Here is a 25,351-nt window from a genome sequence, read left to right as displayed (position 1 = left end):
TTGGGACTCTCTCTCCAGCTACATGATGACTTTCAATACAACATTAAGCTGAGTCAGGCTGAACCACAGTGGACCCTATGCTCCTCCAGGATCAACAGTCATTATTGCACAGACATGCCATTCAGAAAGAGACAACGTGCTTATCCTTTACAAAATAAAATACTAAAAACACCATCCTTAGCAGTATGTACTTTTTATTAATAGTATCTTCTCTAGTTCCTGGGTAAAAAAAATAAAAAATAAGAATCAGTAGAAGTCTTACCTGGCCCCATGCATACATGTTGTTGTGGGTTTGTGATGGGTTAACTTTAGATAGCAGGAAACGAGCCTAGAAAACAACAAGAACATCAATACAGGAAGTTGAATAGACTTGACAGTTGACATTCATATACATTTTAGCGAGTGTGTGTATGTACCTGTGATCCGCCAAACTCTGTGTCTATGTAGCGGGGCATAGGGAAGCGGCTGTGCAGGATCTCCTGGGCGTCGTCCGCTGGAGCCTGCAGCAGGTGGCGGAAGTTCTCGTACTCGGGCATCTCCTGGTAGCCTGCCTTACGCCACTGAGACACAGTCTGATGGATAGACAGAGAAAAAGGGTTAGAGAGAGGCCAGTTAGAGATGTCCTGAAGACATGTAGACGTTTACAGATCTGAGAAATTAAGAGAAGTCTGTTTAGGAGCAGATTGGTTTTGATTGACATTATTTCAATAGCAATCAATGACACTGGATATAATGTATTTCTTTTTTTCAAACAATACAAAACATACACATACAAATATCAACAACCTCACCCCCCCATCTCCAGCGCCGCACATGGCCTCAAACTGCACCATTTTGTTTGTCTCCGTCATCCACGTATTTTCAATATTTAGATAATAAAGCATCTGACATCTCCATTGTGTTAACGATGGAGTATTGGTTGATTTCCAATTTAAGTATACATTTTTGAAAGATGATTGCTGAGAAAAGTATCTCTATGCACCCTCATATGCCATATCTTGAAATATGCAAACAGATTAAAAGTACATTTACAATGTAATACTTCTGACAGCTAACTTTCTAACTCCGCCCATAACGTCTGGATTTTATAGCATTACCAGAAGGCATGGATAATTGAGTCATTGTTAGTTTTACACTTAAGACAGGACTCTGGTATAATATTAAGAGTACATTTTCGTTAACTCATTTTGTTAGTTATGCTCCAACATTCCCTCCATCTTGTGCTAATATAAGTCTTGGTTCCAATAGTTTATATTTTTTCTAAGAGGTTGTCAGTTGGATATGCTCTCTGCAAGGTTCTGTATAGCTTACCTATCATATGAACATCCTTTTCTGACTTAAATAGGATTCCCTCAAGATTGCTCTGATGACCAAGAGATTTCAAATCAAACATAATTAAGTTGCAAGTATTTGAAAATATCTAGATTGGTCAGTCCAAAACTGCTTTTTAATTTTGTCAAAGAAATAAATATATTTCCTATTACCAAGTCATTTATGGTTTATATGCCTTTAGTGGACCATATTATCGGTGAATTATGAAAAGCTATCCAAGGATTGTTCCATAGGGTTGTGTTTTTGGGGAGTGATAATAGTTCTGGTAGAATACGTATAATTTTCATCAATATTGTTATAGTGTTCTTAACTATGAAGTTAATGTTCTTTGCTTAATCCTTTGAAAATAGACAAGTGAAAAGATTTTGGGGATGCATATGCGCATCTTCAATATGTACCCTTTGTTCCTCTTTAGTGCACTTAACTATATGTCGCAAGTAAAAAGCCCTGGGAGGCGAGTTGATACAATTCCAAGTCTAGAAGGTTAAAACCCCCCTCAGACTTAGGAAAATCTAAAACTTACATTTTTATTTCTATGAGCGTTATTTGCCCATAAAAAAAGTATGTTATGAAGGAGTATAGTTTTTTAAAGAATGTATTTGGTGGGGTAATTAGAATGATCGAGAATAAATATTAAATATTTGGGAGCCATGTCATTTTGAAGAGGTTTATTCTACCTGTAAGATTTGCTTTCATATTGGTAAGTAATGGGATTAGTTAAGTCATCTGTATATACAGTTGTAGTCGGAAGTTTACATACACCTTAGCCAAATACATTGAAACTCAGTTTTTCACAATTCTAGACATTTAATCCTAGTAAACATTCCCTGTCTTAGGTCAGTTAGGATCACCACTTTATTTTAAGAATGTGAAATGTCAGAATAATAGGAGAGAGAATTATTTATTTCAGCTTTTATTTCTTTCATCACATTCCCAGTGGGTCAGAAGCTTACATACACTCAATTAGTATTTGGTAGCATTGCCTTTAAATTGTTTAACTTGGGTCAAACGTTTCAGGCAGCCTTCCATAAGCTTCCCACAATAATTTGGGTGAATTTTGGCCCATTCCTCCTGACAGAGCTGGTGTAACTGAGTCAGGTTTGTAGGCCTCCTTGCTCAAACACGCTTTTTCAGTTCTGCCCACAAATGTACTATAGGATTGAGGTCAGGGCATTGTGATGGCCACTCTAATACATTGACTTTGTTGTACTTAACCTCTCTGGGATATGTGGGACGGTAGCGTCCGACCTCGCCAACAGCCAGTGAAATTGCGGGGCGCCAAATTCAAAACAACAGAAATCCCATAATTACAATTCCTCAAACATATAACTATTTTACACCATTTTAAAGATAAACTTGTTGAAAATCCAGCCACAGTGTCCGATTTCAAAAAGGGTTTACGACGAAAGCACACCAAACTATTATGTTAGGTCAGTACCTAGTCACAGAAAAACACAGCCACCTGTCATGTGGATGGAATATCTTGGCAAAGGAGAAAGCCTCACTAACAGGGATGCAAATAAATTTGTCCACCAAATTTGAGAGAAATAAGCTTTTTGTGCATTTGGAACATGTCTGGGATCTTTTATTTCAGCTCATGAAACATGGGACCAACAGTTTACATGTTGCATTTATATATTTTTGTTCAGTATATTATTTCTGTATATTTTTGCTTAAGGTAATTTATATTATATTTGATTTACATGTATTATTTAAGTTGGAAAGTTGAAAGCTTCAAAAGATTTGAATAGAAAAGACCATTCAAGATGGTCGAAAGCCTTTTAGTATCAACAGCCATTATTGATAAAGTGAGTGTGCAAAACACTAGGAATACTTACTCTTTCCATGACAGACTGACCAGGTGAATCCAAGTGAAAGCTATGATCCCTTATTGATGTCACATTAAATCTTAAATCCACTTCAATCAGTGGTCACCAACCGGTCATTTGCGATCGACTGGTCGATCTCCAAGCCATTCTTAGTTGTTCACCAAACATTTCTGAAAAAACCCCAACAATAAAGCCTTGTGTTCCTAATTTTTGTATTTGTTTTGCATTGTTGGCGGTAGGTGCACTTGATTCTGCAGCCCTAGTGCCGGGAAGGCAAAGTGTTCTCATTTTGAATCATTTCATGTCTGAAGTTTGAACTCCTCCTACTCGGCAGGCCCAGAGATCAAATCAAGGGCACCTAAAGGCCTACTGCTGGCAAATCAGACAGTGTCTTTCTCCACAGTTTCCACGCGCCATAGACTGTAAAAGGAAGCCTCTAACGCACAGAAAAGTTGATAATGTGACATTTCAAAACTTTTAAAACCATAACTAGAGAGAGACTCAACTAATACAGCAAAGACCTGCTGTTTTTATGAGTAAGTTAATTTAAAGTTGTTATTCAGCGCCGTCAACACTTTGTTCAACAGTTTTATAAGCCATTAACTTCTTGACGCTACCCATCCCTTAACCTCTCTGATCTACCCATCCCTTAACCTCTCTGATCTACCCATCCCAACCTCTTACTTCTACCCCCTCCTTTTTCGAACATTCTGTTAAAAATCGCGCAACTTTTCAGCGTCCTGCTACTCATGCCAGGAATATAGTATATGCATATGATTAGTATGTGTGGATAGAAAACACTCTGAAGTTTCTAAAACTGGTTAAATCACGGCTGTGACTATAACAGATCGTGTGTTTCATTGAAAAACGCAAGAAAAACTGCTCTCTGAAAGCTAAAAATAATTTCCATAAGTCACTTCCACGAGTTGTTAAAAGAGGACAAAATTTAATATCGACCTGCATGCAATTCATACAAATTCCACACGATGTCGCCATTGTCGTCATTTTCAATTGAATTAATTGTTGGAAAATCCATCTATCTGGCATCCGTTTCTTCCAGTCTTCACCCGGATGTTGTTAATGTAGACATTGGCAGCCATGGATTTGCAAACGAGGAGCTATTGAATATACATCGCCCTGTAATCATTTTGATAGATTATAAACGTTTACTAATACCTAAAGTTGGATTACAAAAGGATTTCGAAGTGTTTTGTGAAAGTTTATCGTCGACTTTTTTAATTTTAAAAAATTACGCAGCGTTTAAAAACAATGTTTTTTTCTGAATGACACAGCTTCCATACAAAGCTATTTTGGGTATATATGGACCGATTTAAACGAAAAAAAGACCCAATAGTGATGTTTATGGGGCATATAGGAGTGCCAAGAAAGAAGCTCGTCAAAGGTAATGAATGTTTTATATTTTATTTCTGCGTTTTGTGCTGCGTCGGATAAGCAGAGTCTTTGTTTATGTCGCATTCAGGCATTTTCAGGTGGTGCATGCTATCAGATAATACCTTCTCATGCTTTCGCCGAAAAGCATTTTAAAAATCTGACTTGCTGGCTAGGTTCACAACGAGTGTAGCTTTAATTCAATACCCTGCTTGTGAATTTTGATCAAGGTTTGAGTTGTAACGAGTACATTTAGCATTTAGCGTAGCGCATTTGCATTTCCAGGTGTCTACTTGAGACATCTGCGTCTCAAGTATAGTCAAGAAGTTAACCTCTCTGATCTACCCATCCCTTAACCTCTCTGATCTACCCATCCCTTAACCTCTCTGATCTACCCATCCCTTAAGCGGTATAATTGTCATCAGCAACCGCTGAATAGCATAGCTCACAGTCAAATAATATTACTAAAAAATATTAATATTCATGAAATCACAAGTGCAATATTGCAAAACACAGCTTAGCCTTTTGTTAATCCACCTGTCGTCTCAGATTTTGAAATTATGCTTTACAGCGAAAGCAAATCAAGCGTTTGTGTAAGTTTATCGATAGCACGGCAAAACATTATGTACACTAAGCATTAAGTAGCTAGGTAACGAAAATCAGAAAAGCAATCAAATTAATAGTTTACCTTTGATGATCTTCGGATGTTTTCACTCACAAGACTCCCAGTTACACAACAAATGTTCCTTTTGTTCCATAAAGATTATTTTTATATCCAAATACCTCTGTTTGTTCTGTGGACATTAATATCCATAATGTCCACAGAAACATGACAAACGTTTTTTTATAATCAATCCTCAGGTTGTTTTTAAAATATATATTCGATAATATATCAACCGTGAGTGTAGGTTTTTCAATAGGACCGGGAGAAACAATGGCCACTTTACTCTGTTATGCAAAACTCACTCTGAGAGCCCCCACCTATCCACTTACGCAATGTGATCTTTCTCGCTCATTTTTCAAAATAAAAGCCTGAAACTATGTCTAAAGACTATTGACACCTTAGGGAAGCCATATAAAAATGAATCTGGTTGATATCCCTATAAATGGAGGATAGGCATGCATAGGAACAGAGAAGTTTCAAAATAAGAGGCATTTCCTGATTGGATTTTCCTCAGGTTTTTGCCTGCAATATCAGTTCTGTTATACTCAAAGACAATATTTTGACAGTTTTGGAAACTAATCTGAAATAGGCCGTTTCAAATGGTACGCTTTTTTAGCCAAAAACGAAAATACTGCCCCCTACACGCAAAAGGTTAAATGCGTGTTCTCCCTACTTCCACTCACGCTACAACCAGCACTTCAGCTGCAATAAAAGAGTATAGCTCTTTTATTGCGTTTCGATAAGCCCGCATTGTTATTATTTGCGGCTTGTTTTTTTTTGTATCAAGGAATACATTACTTTCTCTGGTCATAGGAGTAACATGAATTGCTGCATGAGGCAGAAATAATGCAATGCGACTTAGTCTTCCAACTGATGGCAAAACTTGTCTCTTTTTCTCAGTGGAGAGAGGAGGGACGGTGAGTCGGGTGATCAGCAGCCTCACAAGTAATAAAACAAATTATATATTACCAGAGTGATCATATAGCTAAAATTTGGAAAATATAATTTCCAAATGTTCTGAGAAGAACAATGGCAGGGCAATTCAAGTGTAGCCAATATGCAGTTTTATTGTATTGGGCCTATAGCCTACTGCACAAACCTCATTGCTACAGAACAGGTTGTAATAGGTTCATGTTGCATAAAAGGCTTATGTTTTTTAAGTCATGTAAAAGAAAATCTGAGCGGTAGATCTCGGCTTGCATTTTTACGGAGTAAGTGAGCTTGACTCAGAAAAGGTTGGTGACCACTGAACGGGAGGAGACAGGTTAAAGAAGGATTTGTAAGCCTTGAGATAATTGAGACACAGATTGTGTATCTGTGCCATTCAGAGGGTGAATGGGCAAGACAAAATATTTAAGTGCCTTTGAACGGGGTATGGTAGTAGGTGCCAGGCACACCAATTTGAGTGTGTCAAGAACTACAAGACTGCTAGGTTTCCTGTGTGTATCAAGAATGGTCCACCACCCAAAGGACATCCAGCCAACTTGACACAACTGTGGGAAACATTCCCGTGGAAGGCTTTTGACATCTTGTGGAGTCCATGCCCCAAATAACTAAGGCTGTTCTGAACAAAAAATGGGGTGTAACTCAATATTAGGAAGGTGTTCCTAATATTTTGTACACTCAGTGTATATCTTGTTTTTTAGCGTATTGTATTAGAAAGAAATACATGAACATGTTTCAGTTTAAATGTCTAGTTTTTAAAAACCCTGTTTGATTGATATGTATCAAGTCTGGTAAGAATTCTGCCATTCTATTGCTGATGAGCTTTGTAATTATTTTATTTTCACAATTTATTAAACTTATGGGTCTGTAATCAGCAGGAGACACTCCAGATGCTCCTGGTTTTAATATAACTGAAATAACTGTTCGATACATGGAACTAGGAAGCACAGAATTGAATGACTTATGTTGTCATTTCTGTAAATAGGGGGGGCTACTTTATCCCAAAATGTTAAATAAAATTATGGAGAAGCCAAGTCAGCTTGGCGAACCGAACTAGTGTGCTCGCATGGTCCCTTAAAATACATTTAGCTTGAAAAAACTAGAAAAGTGACAATAGTACTGTTTGTCAATTTAGAGAGACTGTAGCCAGTATACACTTCCAAAAATAGTCCAAATGAATATAAGATAGATTTATTGAGTTGTCATTGATTTTGAAGTTTTTGCCGAAGAGATCTTAGTCGCACAATTTTACATCTAATTAAGATGTTTGGTGAAGTATTTCTTAATGAAAAAATTACCATGAAAACAAGTTATCTCTCGATGGAATAACAACAAAGACTTTATTGAAGAATCCCTACTGTTGACCAATCACCAAAGAAGGGGCGTAGCTTCAGCTACCGATTTCAGCTTGTGTGCCTGAACAACCGAAAAAAACGAAGTCCAAAACAAACAAAAACGCCACAAAACACTGTAATAATATATGCACAAACTATTCCCAACCTCTTTTGGCTGGGAAGCATGCAGACGCCTTAAGAAGGGTGTAGGATCAGTCCAATTTTAGTTTAATTCCGATTTATATAGATTTTCATAGAAGCTTTGAATTATGTTGTTTCTAATTAACATTTGTATCTTTATCTTTAAAAATTATAACTGGATTGGCATATATCCGTTTGTGAGGGCTTCGAGATGTTTACCAGATTTATTTCCCATTAAGTAGTATGCTTTATTTGAGTTTCACCTGTAGTTGTTGGCTCTCTTCAAAGTAAAATATCATATTCCTGCTTAAGTTCAAGATATTTTTATGGGCTTTTTCTAAAATAGTAATTTATTTTTCTTATATTTAAATGTTTTAAATCAGATTGAACTTGTGCAGAGAATGAGATTATCATTCCCCTAATGTACACATGAACATCTTTGGGACTGGGGGGCAGTATTGAGTAGCTTGGATAAAAAGGTGCCCAGAGTAAACTGCCTGCTACTCAGGCCTATAAGCTAGAATATGCATATAATTAGTAGATTTGGTTAGAAAACACTGAAGTTTCTAAAACTGTTTGAATGATGTCTGTGAGTATAACAGAACTCACATGGAATGCAAGAACCTGAGAAAAAATCCAACCGGGAAGTGGGAAATCTGAGGTTTGTAGTTTTCAAGTAATTGCCTATTGAATATAGTGTCTATGGGGTCATATTGCACTTCCTAAGGCTTCCACTAGATGTCAACAGTCTTTAGAACCTTGTTTGAGGCTTCTACTATGAAGGAGGAGGGAATGAGAGCTGTTTCAACCAGGTGTATGGCAGAGTGCCATGAGCTCAGTCTCGCGCGCTCCCGTGAGAGTTAGCTGCGTTTCTTTTCATTTCTAAAGACAAAGGAATTCTCCGGTTGGAACATTATTGAAGATTTATGTTAAAAACATCCTAAATATTGATTCTATACTTCGTTTGACATGTTTCTACGAACTGGTACGGAACTTTTTGACTTTTCGTCTGGACCTAGTACTCGCGCCTCATGAATTTGGATTAGTGGGCTAAACGCGCGAACAAAAAGGAGGTATTTGGACATAAATGATGGACTTTATCGAACAAAACAAACATTTATTGTGGAACTGGGATTCCTGGGAGTGCAATCTGATGAAGATCATCAAAGGTAAGTGAATATTTATAATGCTATTTCTGACTTCTGTTGACTCCACAACATGGCGGGTATCTGTATGGCTTGTTTTTGTGTCTGAGCGCTGTACTCAGATTATTGCATGGTGTGCTTTTTCCATAAAGTTTATTTTAAATCTGACACAGCGGTTGCATTAAGGAGAAGTGGATCTAAAATTCCATGCATAACAGTTGTATCTTTTATCAATGTTTATTATGAGTATTTCTGTAAATTGATGTGGCTCTCTGCAAAATCACCGGATGTTTTGGAACTACTGAACATAATGCGCCAATGTAAAGTGAGATTTTTTGATATAAATATGAACTTTATCGAACAAAACATACATGTATTGTGTAACATGAAGTCCCATGAGTGTCACCTGATGAAGATCAAAGGTTAGTGATTAATTTAATCGCTATTTCTGATTTTTGTGAGCCCTCTCCTTGGCTGTAAAATGGCTGTATGGTTTTCTGTGACTAGGTGCTGACATACCATAATTGTTTGGTGTGCTTTCGCTGTAAAGCCTATTTGAAATCGGACACTGTGGTTGGATTACAACAAGTATATCTTTAAAATGGTGTAAAATACTTGTATGTATGAGGAATTTTAATTATGGGACTTCTGTTGTTTTGAATTTGGCGCCCTGCAATTTCACTGGCTGTTGGCGAGGTAGGACGCTACCGTCCCACATACCCCAGAGGGGGGGGGGGGGGGGGGGGGGGGGGGATATGCTTTTCTGTCTTTTATGTCTACATTTGTAATGGTGTTAATTTTTCACATTTACATATGTTTTTCAACAGGTCAATGTCCCAACACATCTCCAGGCTGTGCAAGGGCTAGTTGACCAAGAAGGAGAGTGATGGAGTGCTGCATCAGATGACCTGGCCTCGACAATCCCCTGACTTCAACCCAATTTACATGGTTTGGGATGAGTTTAACCGCAGAGTGACAGAAAAGCAGCGAACAAGTGATCAGCATATGTGGGAACTCCTTCAAGACCTTTGGAAAAGCATTCCTCATGAAGCTGGTTGAGAGAATGCCAAGAGTGTACAAAGCTGTCATTATGGTAAAGGGTGGCTACTGTGAAGAATCTCAAATATATTTTGATTTGTTTAAAACTGTTTTGGTTACTACATGATTTCATGTGTTATTTCATAGTTTTGATGTCTTTACTATTATTCTATAATGTAGAAAATAGTAAAAATAAAGAAAAAACCTTGAATGAGTAGGTGTGTCAAAACTTATGACCGGTACTGTATATATACATAGATTTTTTTTATTGGGGGGGGGGGCATAAAAGACTGTAAAAACACCAGCAAATCAAGTGATTTTTAATTGTGGAAATCTGTCCCAAAGTATGCTGATGCATAATAGAGAGATATACAAATGTAAGCAAGGATTGAAATGATTATGTTTTAGTCAAATATTGCAGTCAAATTTGCAGTCTACAAATTATGTGTAATTATATTCGGGCACCCTGACAATCCACTGCCGCTGAATCTAGTTGATGATCCCTGCACTACTGCAACACTGGCATTACTGTCCCCACTGCTCCCTCATCTATTCACAAATGTCAAATAAGGACAATAGTATCTGGCTGCAACCTGAAATGAAATCAGTCTAGAGTACGATAGAACAGGGATCATCAACTTGATACAGCCGCGTGCCGATTTTTTCTTGAGTGGATGGTGAGGGGCTGGAACATAATACAAAATAACTTGTAGACTGCAAATTGACCGCAAGAAGCCCAAACAGATATCATATTTGATGTAGTCTGTTAATAGGTATGTTGATTATGATTGGATGACTGATGAACATACCTCGCCATGGTAGATGAGGATCTGGAAGAAGGTGTCCATGAGAAGGATGCGATCAGGAAGGATACTGCTACTGTCCAGCAACACAGGCTAGGAGAAGGAAAAGTTCTACATTTAAACCACATGTAAACAATACTAATAGCAGGATACTGAACACAGGCTAGGAGGAGAGAAACATGACACCATCTTAAACCACTGCCCTCTAAATGAAATGTCATCCTTCTAATGCAGCTCCAATCAATAATACTGTTTAATGACTAAACCAGGTTGGTTGAGGTATGGGGGGGTTAATCCCAGACACCGATAGCAATGTCACAATATCGGCATTTTCCAAAACAAATGTCACAACACACCAACTCATATCTCAGGTACAAAAGTACTATATCTTGTATAGTGTGTTAGCATTTTAAAGGACACAAACAGCGCAGATAGAGTGGTTCTGTTTATACGTGATGCCATCTGTTTGACAAGGAGCACGGAGATAAGAAGATTACTCTTTCAATGTTCAACAGGCAGGAGTAGACAGAATATAAAGTCAGAGCCAGTGGAAACATTACATCCGCATCCCAAATGGCACCCTATCCCCTATATAGTGCACTAAGGTCAAAACTAGTGCACTATATAGGGAATAGGGTGTCATTTGAAAGGTAGCCTAGGTCTCTGCTAATCTAAAAAAAAAAGGAACACCTGAAGTGCCAGAAGAGTTTCACGGTTAAATGACTAAGACGAACATGCTGACCACACCGCTCGCGTTGCAAAATAAATTCACACATACATGTTATTCAATCATTGCACCCACACTGCCTGCGCGCCTCAGCGAGCATCTGCTTGGCCAGGCTCTAAAATAGAAATAGGTTCTATTTGTGACGCTCAACGCGCTGCAAGTCCGGCCTCTCCCATCTCCGCATTGGTTTTTAGGAGCATATACCCACGTGTGTGATTGAAAGATTAACTGACATTCACACTCCAGTCGGTTGTAGTAATGCACCGTAAAGTTGGTTGCCAACCGCCATATAAAGTCCAAAGAAGTAAAAAAGATGCCAGAGGAAGGAGGAGAGATGACGAGAAAGGAATTTGGTTTACCCTTTTATGTGTGGATTAATTGTCGAGGACCTTGTGCAGTAGAGGACCTTGTGCATTTCAGGTAAAATAACAACCATTGTTTATATCCCAGGATAAATTAGCTAGCAACAGTAAGCTAGCTAGCTAAATTGCCATACATGTTTAATGCTTTTCGACCTGTCCACAAATTAAGATTGGTTCAGAGTTTTTGTTATTTCAACCTGCGTGTTGTGATTGTGTCTGGTGTGAGGGTACAAAATCAACAGGCGCAGGTAGGTGCACGCACGCATCCGGTTTGGTCAGCATGTAAGTCCCAAATGGCACCCCATTTTCAACATAGTGCACTATTTTTGACTAGAACCCCGTAGTGCACTAGGTAGGGAATAAGGAGCCATTTGTGACGCAACCACTGTTAAATAACTTACCCTTTTCAGAGAGGTGTGTACTACGCTGTCTGTCTGTAAGGTGTTAAAAATCACACTGTTTATATCTGCACTGAAAAAAACGCTTGTCTGGAACACATTACTGTACTCACACACACTACACTAATTAACCACAAGGTAATCTGTTATAAAAGGACCGGGGTATTTGTGCACTCTCTCTCTGTTGACCTGAGCAACACAGCTTGGCTTGCAGAATGTGAGTGGGAGCGAGGTGGGAGAGTCAGAGAGATTGAGGTCTTCATAAGGCATCAATGATTTATGTTTAGAAAGAAGAAGTAAAGCACATTTTTCAATGGAAAAATAAGTGTGTGAGTGTCTGTGTGTGTGTCTGCTTGTGCATGTCTGTGTCTGTCGGTCTTACCTCTGGGGGCCCGTTGAAGGAGTAGGCATAGAGAATGGGTTGTATCATGATGAGAGACTGGGTCAGGTCCTGACGCATGAACTGGTGTCTGTAGTACGAGCTCTCATCTGGACTGTTGTTGAACACTTGCAGAAATGGAGACCTTCTCAGATGGAACATAAACTGAGGGACGCAGGAGAAGCAGGTTTTAAAATGCATTCCATCATGCTGCCAAAGCTATAATGTGCATTTTAAAATCATTTTTATACAAAGACTGAAACATTACTTTAAAAAATATATTTTTACCGTTAAGCTATTTATAACACATCTGTGTACTAGCTATAACTGTGTTGTTCTACTAAAGAGCCAATCAGTCATTCAGCACATGATCACTTACCTGGGGATAGAGAGAAAAAGTTTCTGAGAAGCGGAAGGAGTTGGGATCATCCTTATGATAATCTCCAAACTTCTGACACTGGAAAGGAGAGAGAAAAAGGCAATGAAACAGGAGACCTACCAGAAAGTCCTTCCAGAGTCTACACTTAAAAATAAAATGCGACTTCACACTTCATCACACTACTTGAGCATGCCTGATAGCCTGGAAATAGCTACTTTCACTGGTTAGCAGTAGGAAATAATGATATTGTTACATTTCAACATCTACATTTTAAAAAAAAAACCTGGTCCATTTATGAAGGCTCTGTGGAGGGGAAAATAAAGCAGCCCTCTGCCTTGACCCCTGCCAATCTTCCATGTCATGTGTTGCTCTGTCTTACCTATAAGGCTCTGGCCAAAAGTGGTGCACTATAAAGGGAATGGGGTGTCATTTGGGATGCAGCCACTAGGAATAGTAGTGAGAATACTGTCTTACCAGTCGGATGAGCTGTCTATCCAGCCAGCGTAGCACGTCGGGACCCTCCTCCGTCTCAGCGCGATACACAGCCAGTCTGGCCATCAGGATGGCTGAGGCCTCCTGGTCAAATGATGCTGCAATGCTCTGGATCTGGGTCCCTGCATCTGCCCAGCTGAGAGAGGCAGAGACAGAGAGAGGAGAGAGAAACAACCTACATAAGCATTGCATATCATTTGACGTAAACACTTTTGTTTATTTCAGTTGTAAGGTTCTCCTTTATAAGTGATACTACCAACACGAATCTCTACTATAGTTAGTATGGTTACATGAGGTAAATAAGGGATATGAAGGCCTCCCGGGTGGCGCAGTGGTCTATGGCACTGCATCGCAGTGCTAGCTGGGCCACCAGTGACTCTGGGTTTGAGCCCAGGCTCTGTCGCAGGTGGCCGTGACCGGGAGGTCCATGGGGCGACGCACAATTGGCATAGCGTCGTCCGGGTTAGGCCGGTAGGGATATCCTTGTCTCATCGCGCACTAGCAACTCCTGTGGCGGGCCGGGCGCAGTGCGTGCTGACCAGATCGCTAGGTGTATGGTGTTTCCTCCGACACAATGGCTTCCGGGTTGGATGCGCGCTGTGTTAAGAAGCAGTGCGGCTTGGTTGGGTTGTGTATCGGAGGACACATGGCTCTCGACCTTCGTCTCTCCAAAGCCCGTACGGGAGTTGTAGCGATGAGACAAAACAGTAACTACTAACAATTGGATACCATGAAATTGGGGAGAAAAAGGAGGTAAAACAAATATATAATAAAAATAAATAAATAAAATAATAAGGGATATGATGTCAGATGTTTTGTTCAGGTTGCTTTGACATTGAAAAGCCTTTAAGCATAATAAGCCCTTAAATGAGTAAGTCCACCCCAAGTAAATTGAACTGATGTTTTAAAAACAGTCTGGGACTCTGCTTATCTATACAAATTTCCACTTGCCACTGCCCTGTCACATGTTGAGCATTGTATAAACACAGATCTCATAAGGTAAAATACAATAAAATACAATAACTAACATGAACGTCAACATTGATCAAACGCCATACTGAGAGTTACATCACAGCTCAGTTAGTATCTACATAAATACACATTTAACAGTAACAACCAAGATAATCTCCTCCTCCGATCACAAGACAACAAACACACTTTGCCCTCTTTCCCTACCGCGTTGCTATGGAAACAAGATGCATTTGCAGATGCAGTTCCATAGTGGAATAAAAAGTGGTAGATAAACCTTAAAGTCTGTAGTTACTTTGAAAAGAAGATGTGAATGAAGAATCAAATCCAGATTCATATGTTTGTGTGTTTTTATAAGTTTTATGTTTTGAAGTCAGTTAAATACGCAATATGTGTGTGTGTGTGTGTGTGCGCATGTGTGTGTGTGTATTTACTTTCTGGCCGTGGTGGTGACTCGGATGCGTTTCTGTCCACTGGAGTGTTGGTACTGGGTGACGTACTGGACCGCGCCTCGGCCCCCCTGGGGTATAGGTGCATTATGCTGTGTAGAGGAGACAAGAACGGTTGGTAGGATCATTAGAAAACAATTGAGAACAGTTATCTGATTATAAATGTACACAAGCACATGTTATAAAACAACGCCAAGATATGATAAATGTAAATGACCCATCTAACTAGTCTAATATAAAAGTGGGTGGTGCCTGTGAGTTTTATTAAAATGGTTTTCCCTGTACAAACACACATAACTGCTACTGCCTTCTGGACAACTTTCAGAACAACTGAAATAATTGGGTGATATGAGGGGGCTTAATAATTCATAATAATTCATTAATAATTCATGATTGGGAGCTTAGATCGAATTAGAGGCAAGCTCCTTACCAATAACCCCCAAAACACTCCAGAGCCAAATGGCTCATTAACTGTGCTGCAGCCATTAGAGTGGAGGAGAGGATATTGGATCTCAAGCTTCTGTTTACACAGAGAGCATCTATCTCCCTCCTCAAAAATCTAGTGCTTGAAAGTAAGTTGTTCTGGTCTGTTTTTCTTTCCCTTCCACACTCTAATAGATAGTGTATAGTAAGGAACAAGCTAAGCCCTTGTACTGAACTCCACAGGCCAGAGAATAGGAGGATTGCTTGATAACTTGGAGAGGACCATACCCTCCCAGAGAACAGCAGGAGACTGACACATCACAACAGCAACCGGTTCCCTGGAGCCCCAGAGGATCGACACACACAGGATAACGTGACTTTACACGTCAGACTCTGTCCACCAGTCAGTTAGCCAGGCAAGTCAGTCAAGTCAGCCAGTCAGTGCTCATGGACTGAACCAGGCGAGAGGAGAGTTAGCAGCCAGCCAACCCAGGGAGGCCGTGAGGATGCCGGTGGCCCAGGTCTATGCAGCTCTTATGGTGGTCTCCAGTCTGTTCTCTGTGTGTGGTAATGTGGTTTTATTACTGGTGGTTCTTCTTAACAAGGAGCTCCGCACCGAAACCTGGGCCCTGACCCTGAGCTTCTGCCTGAGTGACCTCGCCCTGGGTCTCTCCATCATTCCCTTCGGAGTCCACAACAGCCTGTTCAGAACGCAGGGCTACCCCAGCGACGGGCCCCTCTGCCAGGGCAGCGCCTTCCTCTACCTGCTTCTTCAGCTGGCCTCCATCCACTCCCTGACCTGGGCCACCATTGACAAGTTTACAGAGATCTGTTTCGCCCTGAGCTACAGCACCATCTGCACGTCCAGGAGGACCAGGGTGGTGCTGGTCCTGGTGTGGCTCTACGGCCTGATCAACGCAGCCTTGCCACTGCTGGGCTTCGGCCGCTATAGCTACAGCAGCACCAGGTTCCTGTGTGCCCCCAGCTTCCAGCCAGACTACAGGGGCTTCAGTCTGCTCTTCATCGTGGTCGGGATCATAGCACCCATACTCATCATGTGCTCCATGTATGCGTACATTGTGTATATTGTGAGGAAACAGGTGCGGCGAGGGACATTTGTTTGCAATGACCAGCACTGTTTTTATGTCCCTGCTAATAACTACTTCAGGAGCTCCTTAGTGATGGTGGCAACTGTGGGTGAGTCTCATTGGTACTTAACCTTGTGAATAGTACAGTGAAGCTATTGATTTGTTGATGCCATTTATTTCCAACAAAGCCAGGCATAAGCCTTTGATTATAACTCTTTGATGTACATTGAGCACAGACACATAATAAAAGCCTTTTATGTAAGGAACAAAATGTCAAGGTCCATCAGTGGCTGTTATTCACATTTTTCTGTTGGCTACATTTATAGACGGTGAAATTCAGTCTTCTTGAATTTGTTCATATTAATGTGCTACAATAACATTACACACATAACAATAAGGCTCATTGTTATATATTTGCGAGATTCCATAAATATACCAAATAGAATTCTTATAACGTTCCCGGAATTAGTCAAATAACTGCCGGTCTGCATTTCTCCATAAATATACTTTTCTAACGTAATTACTCTGATAATCTCCTGTCTTAATTCTCTCCCTTGTAAGTGTGCCTGCTAGTGTGCTGGCTGCCTTACATCACCACCTGTTTCTATGAGACGTTCAGTGGCCATGACCCGCCAGCAGCAGCCTCAGCCGTGGCTACCTGGCTCATCCTCCTCACCTCCGCTCTCAACCCATGGATCAACTCCATGACGCAGACGTAAGCAATAGCCAACAACTGCTCGCTGGGCGCCGAAAACATGGACGTCGATTGAGGCAGCCCCTTGCACCTCTCTGATTCAGAGGGGTTGGGTTAAATGCGGAAGAAACATTTCAATTGAATGCATTCAGTTGTCCAACTGACTAGGTATCCCCTTTCAACTTCCCCTTAATAGCCCCAAACAAACTGTCACTCAGACAATATAAAGTCATTTCAATGCTGCGTCTCAGGAAAAATAAGGCTCAATCTTATGAAGATGTTATACCTCAATATAAAGCCACTCAATATCCTTGTGGTCCATCAATGGCCACATGAAACCAAAATCAGAGGGAATTGAGAAGTGATCTTGATTCAGACGTAAGGGATAAGCAATAGGGCTGGGACCTCACAATACTATCAAGATATTTAGGTGCCAATACAATATGTATTGCGATTCGATACTGCGACTTTATTGTGATTTGATGTTCCAAACATGTTGTAGGGCGTTCACTCACGCTCTAGAATGTAGTGAAATACAGGTCAATTCAAGAGGGTGCTACTAAATGAGGCTTTCTTTAGCCGATGTCATTATGAATCACATAAAATAAATCATCAGATTGTTCTCTACAACACTTAATATGCTTGTACTTAACCGTGTTGATGAAATAAGAACATTTGCTGTGACCACTGCTAGTTTAGATCGCAAAGCTCTTTGTTGTATCTCTTCCATATTTTAGTATTGGGAGGTGGTAACATTTGGTCCAAAGCACAGAAACACCTCCAATCAAAATCAACTTGATACCCTCCTCATTTTCATCTCCAAATCCATGGGTTTCTATTCCTCTAACCTCAGTCAATCACGTTGAGAGGGGCAGTTTCTATGGAGATTTAGATAGAAAGACTCTTTTTTTGGATAGTTTTGTGTGTGTGTGTGTGTGTACATATATATATATATATATATATATATACACACACACACACATATATATATACATACATACATACATACATACGCACACACACACACAAAACTATCCAAAAAAAGAGTCTTTCTATTTAAATCTCCATAGAAACTGCTAGCTCCAGAACATTTCTAAATGACGACTGTTATGCGGGGGAAAAGCTGAGCGCTTGAGATTATGAAATGAGCTTCTCAGTGTTGGAGCAGAGCTGTAGAGCCGATGAGGCAGAGCGGCTGGCTACACTGCATTGTTGGTTATTTTCTCTACCCCTCTCTCTCTAAATTCAATCTCACTCACTCACTCCCCCTCCCATCTCTTTCTCCCTCCCTCTCCCTCTCAGGCGCTACAGAGCGGCTCTGCAGAAAAGCCTGAATAAAATACGATGGCTGTTCCAGCGCCCTCTGAAGAACTCCTGCCCACAGAGCACCGCCATCCAACTTGAGATAGTGAGCCAAGATCGCCACCATCACAACATCTCCAACCCATCACTCTTGTCAGAAGCCAACTCCAAAACAGGGTCACCAGAGGCCAAATTCATGTCAGAGGTGACTATGGAGGATGGTAAAGACACTATGGACACTACACTAGGACAAGACTCTGTCACTGTGGAGCCATCTGAAAAACTAGCCTGACTACAGACTAAAATACAGACCAACTACAGACTTAATTTTATGAATCCCAGGACTCCCTGAAAAAAAAAGTGGCAATTGTTACTGAGTGAACAAAATGAATGAATGAAATGAAATACAATACAGGTTGGGACTAAACACCAGAGAAGGACCATATGAAGGATCATTGTGGCGACAGGATGCAACAGACTGACAGTCTCTAGTATGACCAATGGGATTGTGACACTTGTGTCTTAAGTGGATCTATACACGAAGACCGCCATATCTGTTCTGTTTCTAACTAAAAAGGTTAGCTTACAATGCACATTGCACAGTCAATCAGGGACATTGGACCATTGTCTGTTTGAACTACAATGTTGAACTACAATGTTTGAACTAGATTGCAAACTGTGCTAAACTGTACGTATACAAACATTACTGTCTGTCCAAATGCGTTCTTCCTCAATAAATATACCTATGGCAACACTGCCTATCTAAAATCATTGAAATGTAATCTTTCAGTTTATCATAACTGGATGTATTGGATTAAAATTAATGTGATCATCTCAATTACATTTATAGATCCATCTTATACTACTGTATGTTTCATAAAGAGGCCATAGTGGTTTAATATATGAGCATACTGTCTGGTGGCATAGTGATGCTGTTGCACCTCTATCCGGTACCTCTGACCAGCCCAGTACAGCAGTGGAAGAGATCATTATGGAACAGCTAGTACCCTCTATGGTGGTGCAATCAAATTCACTGAGTCTTTGGCACAAGTGGAACATTGTTCTGTGGATCACCTAATCTCAGATTACTGTGATATAAAAACGACTACTCAGAAACCTTGCCAATAAAAAGCTTTTAACACAAAATATGGCAGTTATTGCCAAAAGTAGCTTAGTGATCACAATCCAGAGTGTGTAATATGAAGGCATACCTGATTGACCACCTCAAAGTACACTGCCAGAGTGGTGTTATGGTCAAGACCACATATCTTCCATTGAGATGTGCCCCCTGTTCCAATTTCCTTTAAGGAAACAAACAGAAGGGATCAGTATCAGAACGACATCGTTCTAGAAGGGATCAGAAACAGAGCAACGTTGATACATCTCCTTTGGCAGAGATTCAGGACACACAATATTCTGGATTAACAACTACACTTACAAAAGTGTTGACCGGTCAAAAGTACAAGTCTGTTCTGCATATCAGCTGATCGATGATGTAGAGTATTCGGTCACTGTTCTATGTATTTGACATGGACTCACATTTTCAGACACACACGGCCCTTTGGCATTTAATGACACACATGGCCCGATGGCTCCTGAAATCTTGATCTCTCGAGACGTCTGAAATGAAGAAGGACAGATGATATTAGAAGATATTAGCAGTTTGCGCACAATTCTATTTGGTAAACTACAAAGTCAAGAAATCTATATTTCCCATAGAGTTTTATGGATAGAATCAACTATCCAAGAGAGCATGTCGCTCTGTTCCAATATCCACACTACGTAGAAGCAATGTATTGGGTATGCGTAGATATTGGAACAGTGGCTGTGTTCTAAAATGACACCCTATTCCTTAAAAGTGCACTACTAGTACACTATATTAGGTAAAACGGTACCATTTCAGACACCGCCAGTCTGTGCAATGGCTCTACCTTTATCTCCAGAGTGCCAGCGAAGGCCATCTTGAAGGCTCCAGCCACATCTTTGGTAAAGACCCTCTGGAAGGTTTGTTTGAATAGTGAGGTGTTGAAAGAGTCTGCCATCACCATGTAGCCTCTGCAAAACAGATATACTCATAGGAGTTCAACTATACATAGGGTGAATCTCAGAAGTCTCTCTTCGTCGCCTCCTCTCCTCTCTCCTCCTCTTCCTCAAAACATCAGACGAGAGCATTGGAGAAGAAGAACAGAGGACAAACTCTCCTCTTACTATGGGAGGAGCCAGTGTTATTGACATATTTGTGTGTGTTCAGCGTATCAAATGGCACTATATTCCCTATATAGCGCACTACTTTTGACAGGGCCCTGTAAGCCCTGGTCAAAAGTAGTGTACTATATAGGGAGCCATTTTGGACTCAGCCTGTGTGTTCACCAGACAGAGTGTCCTCACCCGGTGTGATTGGAACAACACTTCATCTCCAGCAGTCCGGTCTGGTCCAGAGCACAGGCATAGATGTCTATGATGTGGCCGTTGATGGAGGCACGGCTCGCCAATGCCTCGTAATGCTGAAAATGAAGAAAAGGGGTAAAACCCTAACTTCATACAGGATAAAAAGAGGATCCAATATCAGGTTGTTTTCTGGATCAAAAAGGGGTGGTGGGCGTGGCAGAGGGCGTGGCACTACGCTCACTGGGCGTGGTTGAATTTCAGAGAACATTTTAGAGGACTCCCATCTTGGTGGTGTAGAGATGTTTTTGCATTATTAAGTCAATTTCCAGTAATTCTACACATTTCTTCATTGAGCTGAGAGAAATGTTTAAAACTGTAAAGGACATTTCCTGCAATTCTACACATTTGCCATGGATCTGAAAGAAAATGTTTTAAAGCTAATTTACATCAAATCTACATATTCTGCCATGGAGCTGAGATAGCAATCAGTTTTAAAGCTAATTTCCTGCAATTCTAATGCTATGTTATTTTGCTCAAACATAATCAAATCTATACTGTGTGGCGTACAGCAGGTCAGCCAACAGGCTGGTAACAGATGGAGTATACATCACGAGGCGATGACTCCATCTGCTGGACATGCCAGGTCTCGATGGGCTCTCCAGCCAGGACTAATTGGGGCTGATTGGGAGCTGGTGAGTAATCAAGGGCAGATTGCTCACCAGCTGTGCAAGGCCCATAAAGCTGCCAGAAGGGCAGCATATAGGAGGAATGGGGGAAGAAAGGACTCCTGTGGTATGGTTGACGGTTGCAGAGGTAAGAAGAGAAAGTTCAGTTTTGTGCCCGACAGGATACCGCCAGACCCGGAATACCAGGAGATGGCATCCCATTTTCTTTTTGATCTATTATTTAAATAAACACCCTTGATCCTTCTCTGTCCGTGTCTGATATTGATAAACGTCTTGACCAAACCCCCTGATCTGCCACAACTGATAAATTCATTGTTTGGGGAATTTTCTATTCTACCTAACTGTCTAACTTGTATGGTGATTGTTAGTTCTCAAATATTCTAAAAATACATAAAAACATTTAGGTGGCCCGCCCAAGGATTTCCATAGCAGAAATATCCCATAATATACAGAAAAAGGTAATACCTGTTTAACTTATGTTAAAACACATCTAGCCATTTAACTGATTGCCTCACTTTAATGTGGTGTAACACACAACTTCATCATTCACAGACAGTGGCAACGGACCTGAAAAAAAGTTCAGATCATGGTAAACTCATCTAAATAACAGGAAAAGTGAACCGTCAAAGGTTGAGCCAAAACTTACTTTGGTCCCCTTTTTCATGAACTTGGCGTTGTCCTTCTCAATGTCGTGCCAGGAGCGAATAGGGGTCTTTAGCTCATCTCCTACCACCATGCCTGGACCCTGAGTGGCTGGTCCACCGATGAAGGTCATGATGCGTGCCCCAGTGTTCGGGAAGGTGCACTGGATGGTGGAAAAAAGGGACATTTTATTACAAAACATTTCTATGAAGCGGACTAAACAATGCAACCAAACACAGACTAAAGCTAGTAATCCTGGTCAATTCCCACGGCATAATAGGTCTATACAGCTTACAAATCCTACTTCATACAGAGGAACACAGGGAAATATGAATTTGAAGTAGTGTGCGGGGGCTGATCAGACTAAAATGGTAATATTGAAAATGGTGTCATTGAAATATGTACCATTACATTCCAATGACAAATATGAACAGACCTGGGTTTTAATATTATTTAAAATCTTTCAAACACTTTGAAAACAATTGCTTCAGTCTGCCTGAGATGCCAGATAACTATTTTATTGGTGCCGTTAGGTCAGGAAAAATCTATCAAACCAAAGTATTTTAGATATTTAAAATACTATTTGAACCCAGGACTGCATTGAGGCAGTTTATATTTCTGTCTAGGTCTAACCTCCAGCAAGCCAACAGCGATGGACATGGCCGACCCTAACGAGCGGAGGGGCCGTTTTCCCTGAGTGACAGGCCAGGGATCCCTCTGGAGCTCTCCAAGCAGGTCTGTCAGGTTCATGTCAATCTTCTGGACAGGCTGGAGGAATCTAGGAAAAAGAAAATAAGTCCTAAGATTAAAATAATTTAGCATGACACAAAATTAGACTAATGTACAGTACCAGTCAAATGTTTGGACACACCAACTCATTCCAGAGTCTCTTTATTTCTACAATGTAGAAAACAATGAAATAACACATATGGAATCACATAGTAACCAAAAAAAGTGTTAAACAAATCAAAATATATTCTTCAAAGTAGCCACCCTTTGCCTTGATGATGCATATTTAATAGGTTTGATGTCTTCACTATTATTTTACAATGTAGAAAATAGTAAAAGTAAAGAAAAACCCCTGAGTGTCCAAACTTTTGCCAGGTACTGCATGTACTGCCATGGCATTGGTGTGTGGCTGTATGTATATTTTTTCTTATACATTCAATAAATCAATAAAATCAGTCAATTCAACCAATCTACAGACCACAATAAAAAAGGTACTATACTGAACAAAAATATAAACGCAAAATGTAACAATTTCAACGATTTTACTGAGTTTATATAAGGAAATAAGTCAGTTAAAATTAATAAATTAGGCCTTCATCTATTGATTTCACATGACTGGGCAGGGGTGCAGCTATGGGTGGGCATGGGATGTCATGGGCCCTTGGGGAGCCAGGCCCACCCACTGGGGAGCCAGGTCCAGCCAATCAGAATGAGTTTTTCCCCACAAAAGGGCTTTATTACAGACAGAAATACTCCTCAGTTTCATCAGCTATCCAGGTAGCTGGTCTCAAATGATCCCACAGGTGAAGAAGCCGGATGTGGAGTCCCTGGGCCGGCGTGGTTACATATGGTCTGAGGTTGAGGCCGATTGGACGTACTGCCAAATTCTCTAAAACTGCGTTGGAGGCGGCTTATGGTAGAAATATTAACATTAAATTATCTGGCAGCAGCTCTGGTGGACATTCCTGCAGTCAGCATGCCAATTGCATGCTCCGTCAAAACATGAGACATTTGTGGCATTGTGTTGGTTGACATAACTGCACATTTTAGAGTGGCCTTTTACACAAGGTGCACCTGTGTAATGATTATGCTGTTTAATCAGCTTCTTGATATGCCACTCCCGTCAGGTGGATGGATTATCTTTGCAAAGGAGAAATGCTCACTAACAGGGATGTAAAAAAATGTGAGAGAAAAACTTTTTTGTGGTCTGAAAAATGCATGGGATCTTTTATTTCAGCTCATGAAACATGGGACCAACACTTTAGATGGTGCGTTTATATTTTTGTTCAGTATACAATGTCAAAACAAGGCTGTAGACTGTAGCGTGGTTTACCTGTTGGAGAGGGGGGGCTGTGGAGCTTGTGGTCCCCGTCCTGCCTGTGCAGCAGTGGGTTTGGTCAAGCCCAGCATCTCCTGCAGCTGCTTGGCGTTAAGGTCTTTAGTTCCCCTGAAGACGTAGCTCTTTGAGATGCCATCGCAGCCCAGTTCGTGGACCTGGATCATGCGTCCGAAGGTGATGAGGCCAACCAGGGCTGTAGGAGGCAGCAGCGACAGGGACATCTGTAAGGACTCCTTCAGAGCCTGCAGGTCTTCATCCTCCATGCAGGTGTCCACCACGTACAGGAAGACCAGAGGCATCTGGGGACCTCTCTGTGGGGTAAAGAGAGAGAACCTGGTCAACTATCCTATTGCATAAAACAGTGAAAGGGTGCTAGAATCCAACAGATGACTGACAGTTTCATTTTCTGTGGGGGCCAGGGGGACAGCAAACTCATTTTAAGGTGGACTAATAAAAACAATGACAAAATGGTTTTCAAGTAACATTATCAAGATGTATAAGAGGTCCATCACAGGCCTTGTTTTAATGTACTAGATGAAAATGAAATAACATAGGTGTAGGAAAGATGAGATCTTATCTGAATGCTGTTAAAAACTATTATAAAACGGATCAAATTGAGATAAATCTAAATATTTTGATTTGGGGAAAAAAAAATACTGTATTACAATTCGAGAATCCAGCATCGATCAAATAAAAACATTACCTGGACAACATATTCAATGGTGGAGAACTGTGGCAGCAGCTCAGCTGGCTGGTTCACTTCTGATATCCCAGCATAGGTAGGTGGAAACTGATTTCTCTGATAGCAGAAGTTGCAAGCCCACAGTTTGGCTCCGTAATCCACTTGGCTAGGTTGAGAGACAAAATGATTGTGGTAAAAATCTGAGAGAGAATGACCACACAGTTTAGTTGTAAACAATACAACTCTATGCACAAGGATTACGAAGATAATGTACAATTCACATACACATTTACTGGAAGAATGTGCAGATGCAAAGTTTGGTAACAGAACTACGGTAAAATGTCTCAGTTTTTTTATGCAACCACATTTTCCAAAAGCTCTTAAAAATCTGCTCTGAATTACAATTCAAAGATGTGGCATGACACATTGAGTTTGAAAAAAAATATATACAGTATTTTGGTTATTCAAATACAGTAGGGGACAGAATCCGGTAACAGAATAACGGTAACAGAATAACATCACGGTTCCCTGATCTGTACTATACAGAAATTCATCATTATGGATATGTATATCATTCTCTTTTAGAAAACATCTACCAGAAAG

General features: G+C 40.5%; 2 protein-coding genes across 2 annotated transcripts in view; one reads left to right on the top strand and one right to left on the bottom strand.

Annotated features, from left to right (window-relative positions):
- LOC139384149 (protein transport protein Sec23A-like) overlaps window positions 1–25,351 on the bottom strand; it is a 38,745-nt gene that overhangs the window by 3,064 nt on the left and 10,330 nt on the right. The window contains exons 3-17 of the mRNA XM_071128835.1: window positions 24,770–24,914; window positions 24,061–24,377; window positions 22,632–22,776; window positions 22,003–22,161; window positions 20,671–20,786; window positions 20,214–20,337; window positions 19,822–19,902; window positions 19,494–19,583; window positions 14,761–14,867; window positions 13,340–13,493; window positions 12,866–12,943; window positions 12,490–12,651; window positions 10,627–10,713; window positions 417–572; window positions 263–328 (exon numbers count right to left, since the gene is read on the bottom strand). Coding sequence (XP_070984936.1) covers window positions 263–328; window positions 417–572; window positions 10,627–10,713; window positions 12,490–12,651; window positions 12,866–12,943; window positions 13,340–13,493; window positions 14,761–14,867; window positions 19,494–19,583; window positions 19,822–19,902; window positions 20,214–20,337; window positions 20,671–20,786; window positions 22,003–22,161; window positions 22,632–22,776; window positions 24,061–24,377; window positions 24,770–24,914 — 1,987 coding nt within the window. The remainder of the gene's footprint in view (window positions 1–262; window positions 329–416; window positions 573–10,626; window positions 10,714–12,489; window positions 12,652–12,865; window positions 12,944–13,339; window positions 13,494–14,760; window positions 14,868–19,493; window positions 19,584–19,821; window positions 19,903–20,213; window positions 20,338–20,670; window positions 20,787–22,002; window positions 22,162–22,631; window positions 22,777–24,060; window positions 24,378–24,769; window positions 24,915–25,351) is intronic.
- Window positions 13,055–16,529, top strand: LOC139384150 (adenosine receptor A3-like). The gene is made up of 2 exons (XM_071128836.1): window positions 13,055–13,075; window positions 15,720–16,529. The coding sequence occupies exons 1-2, from the start codon at window positions 13,055–13,057 to the stop codon at window positions 16,422–16,424; spliced, it is 726 nt and encodes a 241-aa protein (XP_070984937.1). The 3' UTR covers window positions 16,425–16,529.

This window comes from Oncorhynchus clarkii, chromosome 25, assembly GCF_045791955.1.
Source record: "Oncorhynchus clarkii lewisi isolate Uvic-CL-2024 chromosome 25, UVic_Ocla_1.0, whole genome shotgun sequence".
NCBI lineage: Eukaryota > Metazoa > Chordata > Actinopteri > Salmoniformes > Salmonidae > Oncorhynchus > Oncorhynchus clarkii.
The sequence above is the reverse complement of the archived record's forward strand: the minus strand, read 5'-3'. Positions and strand labels throughout refer to the sequence as shown.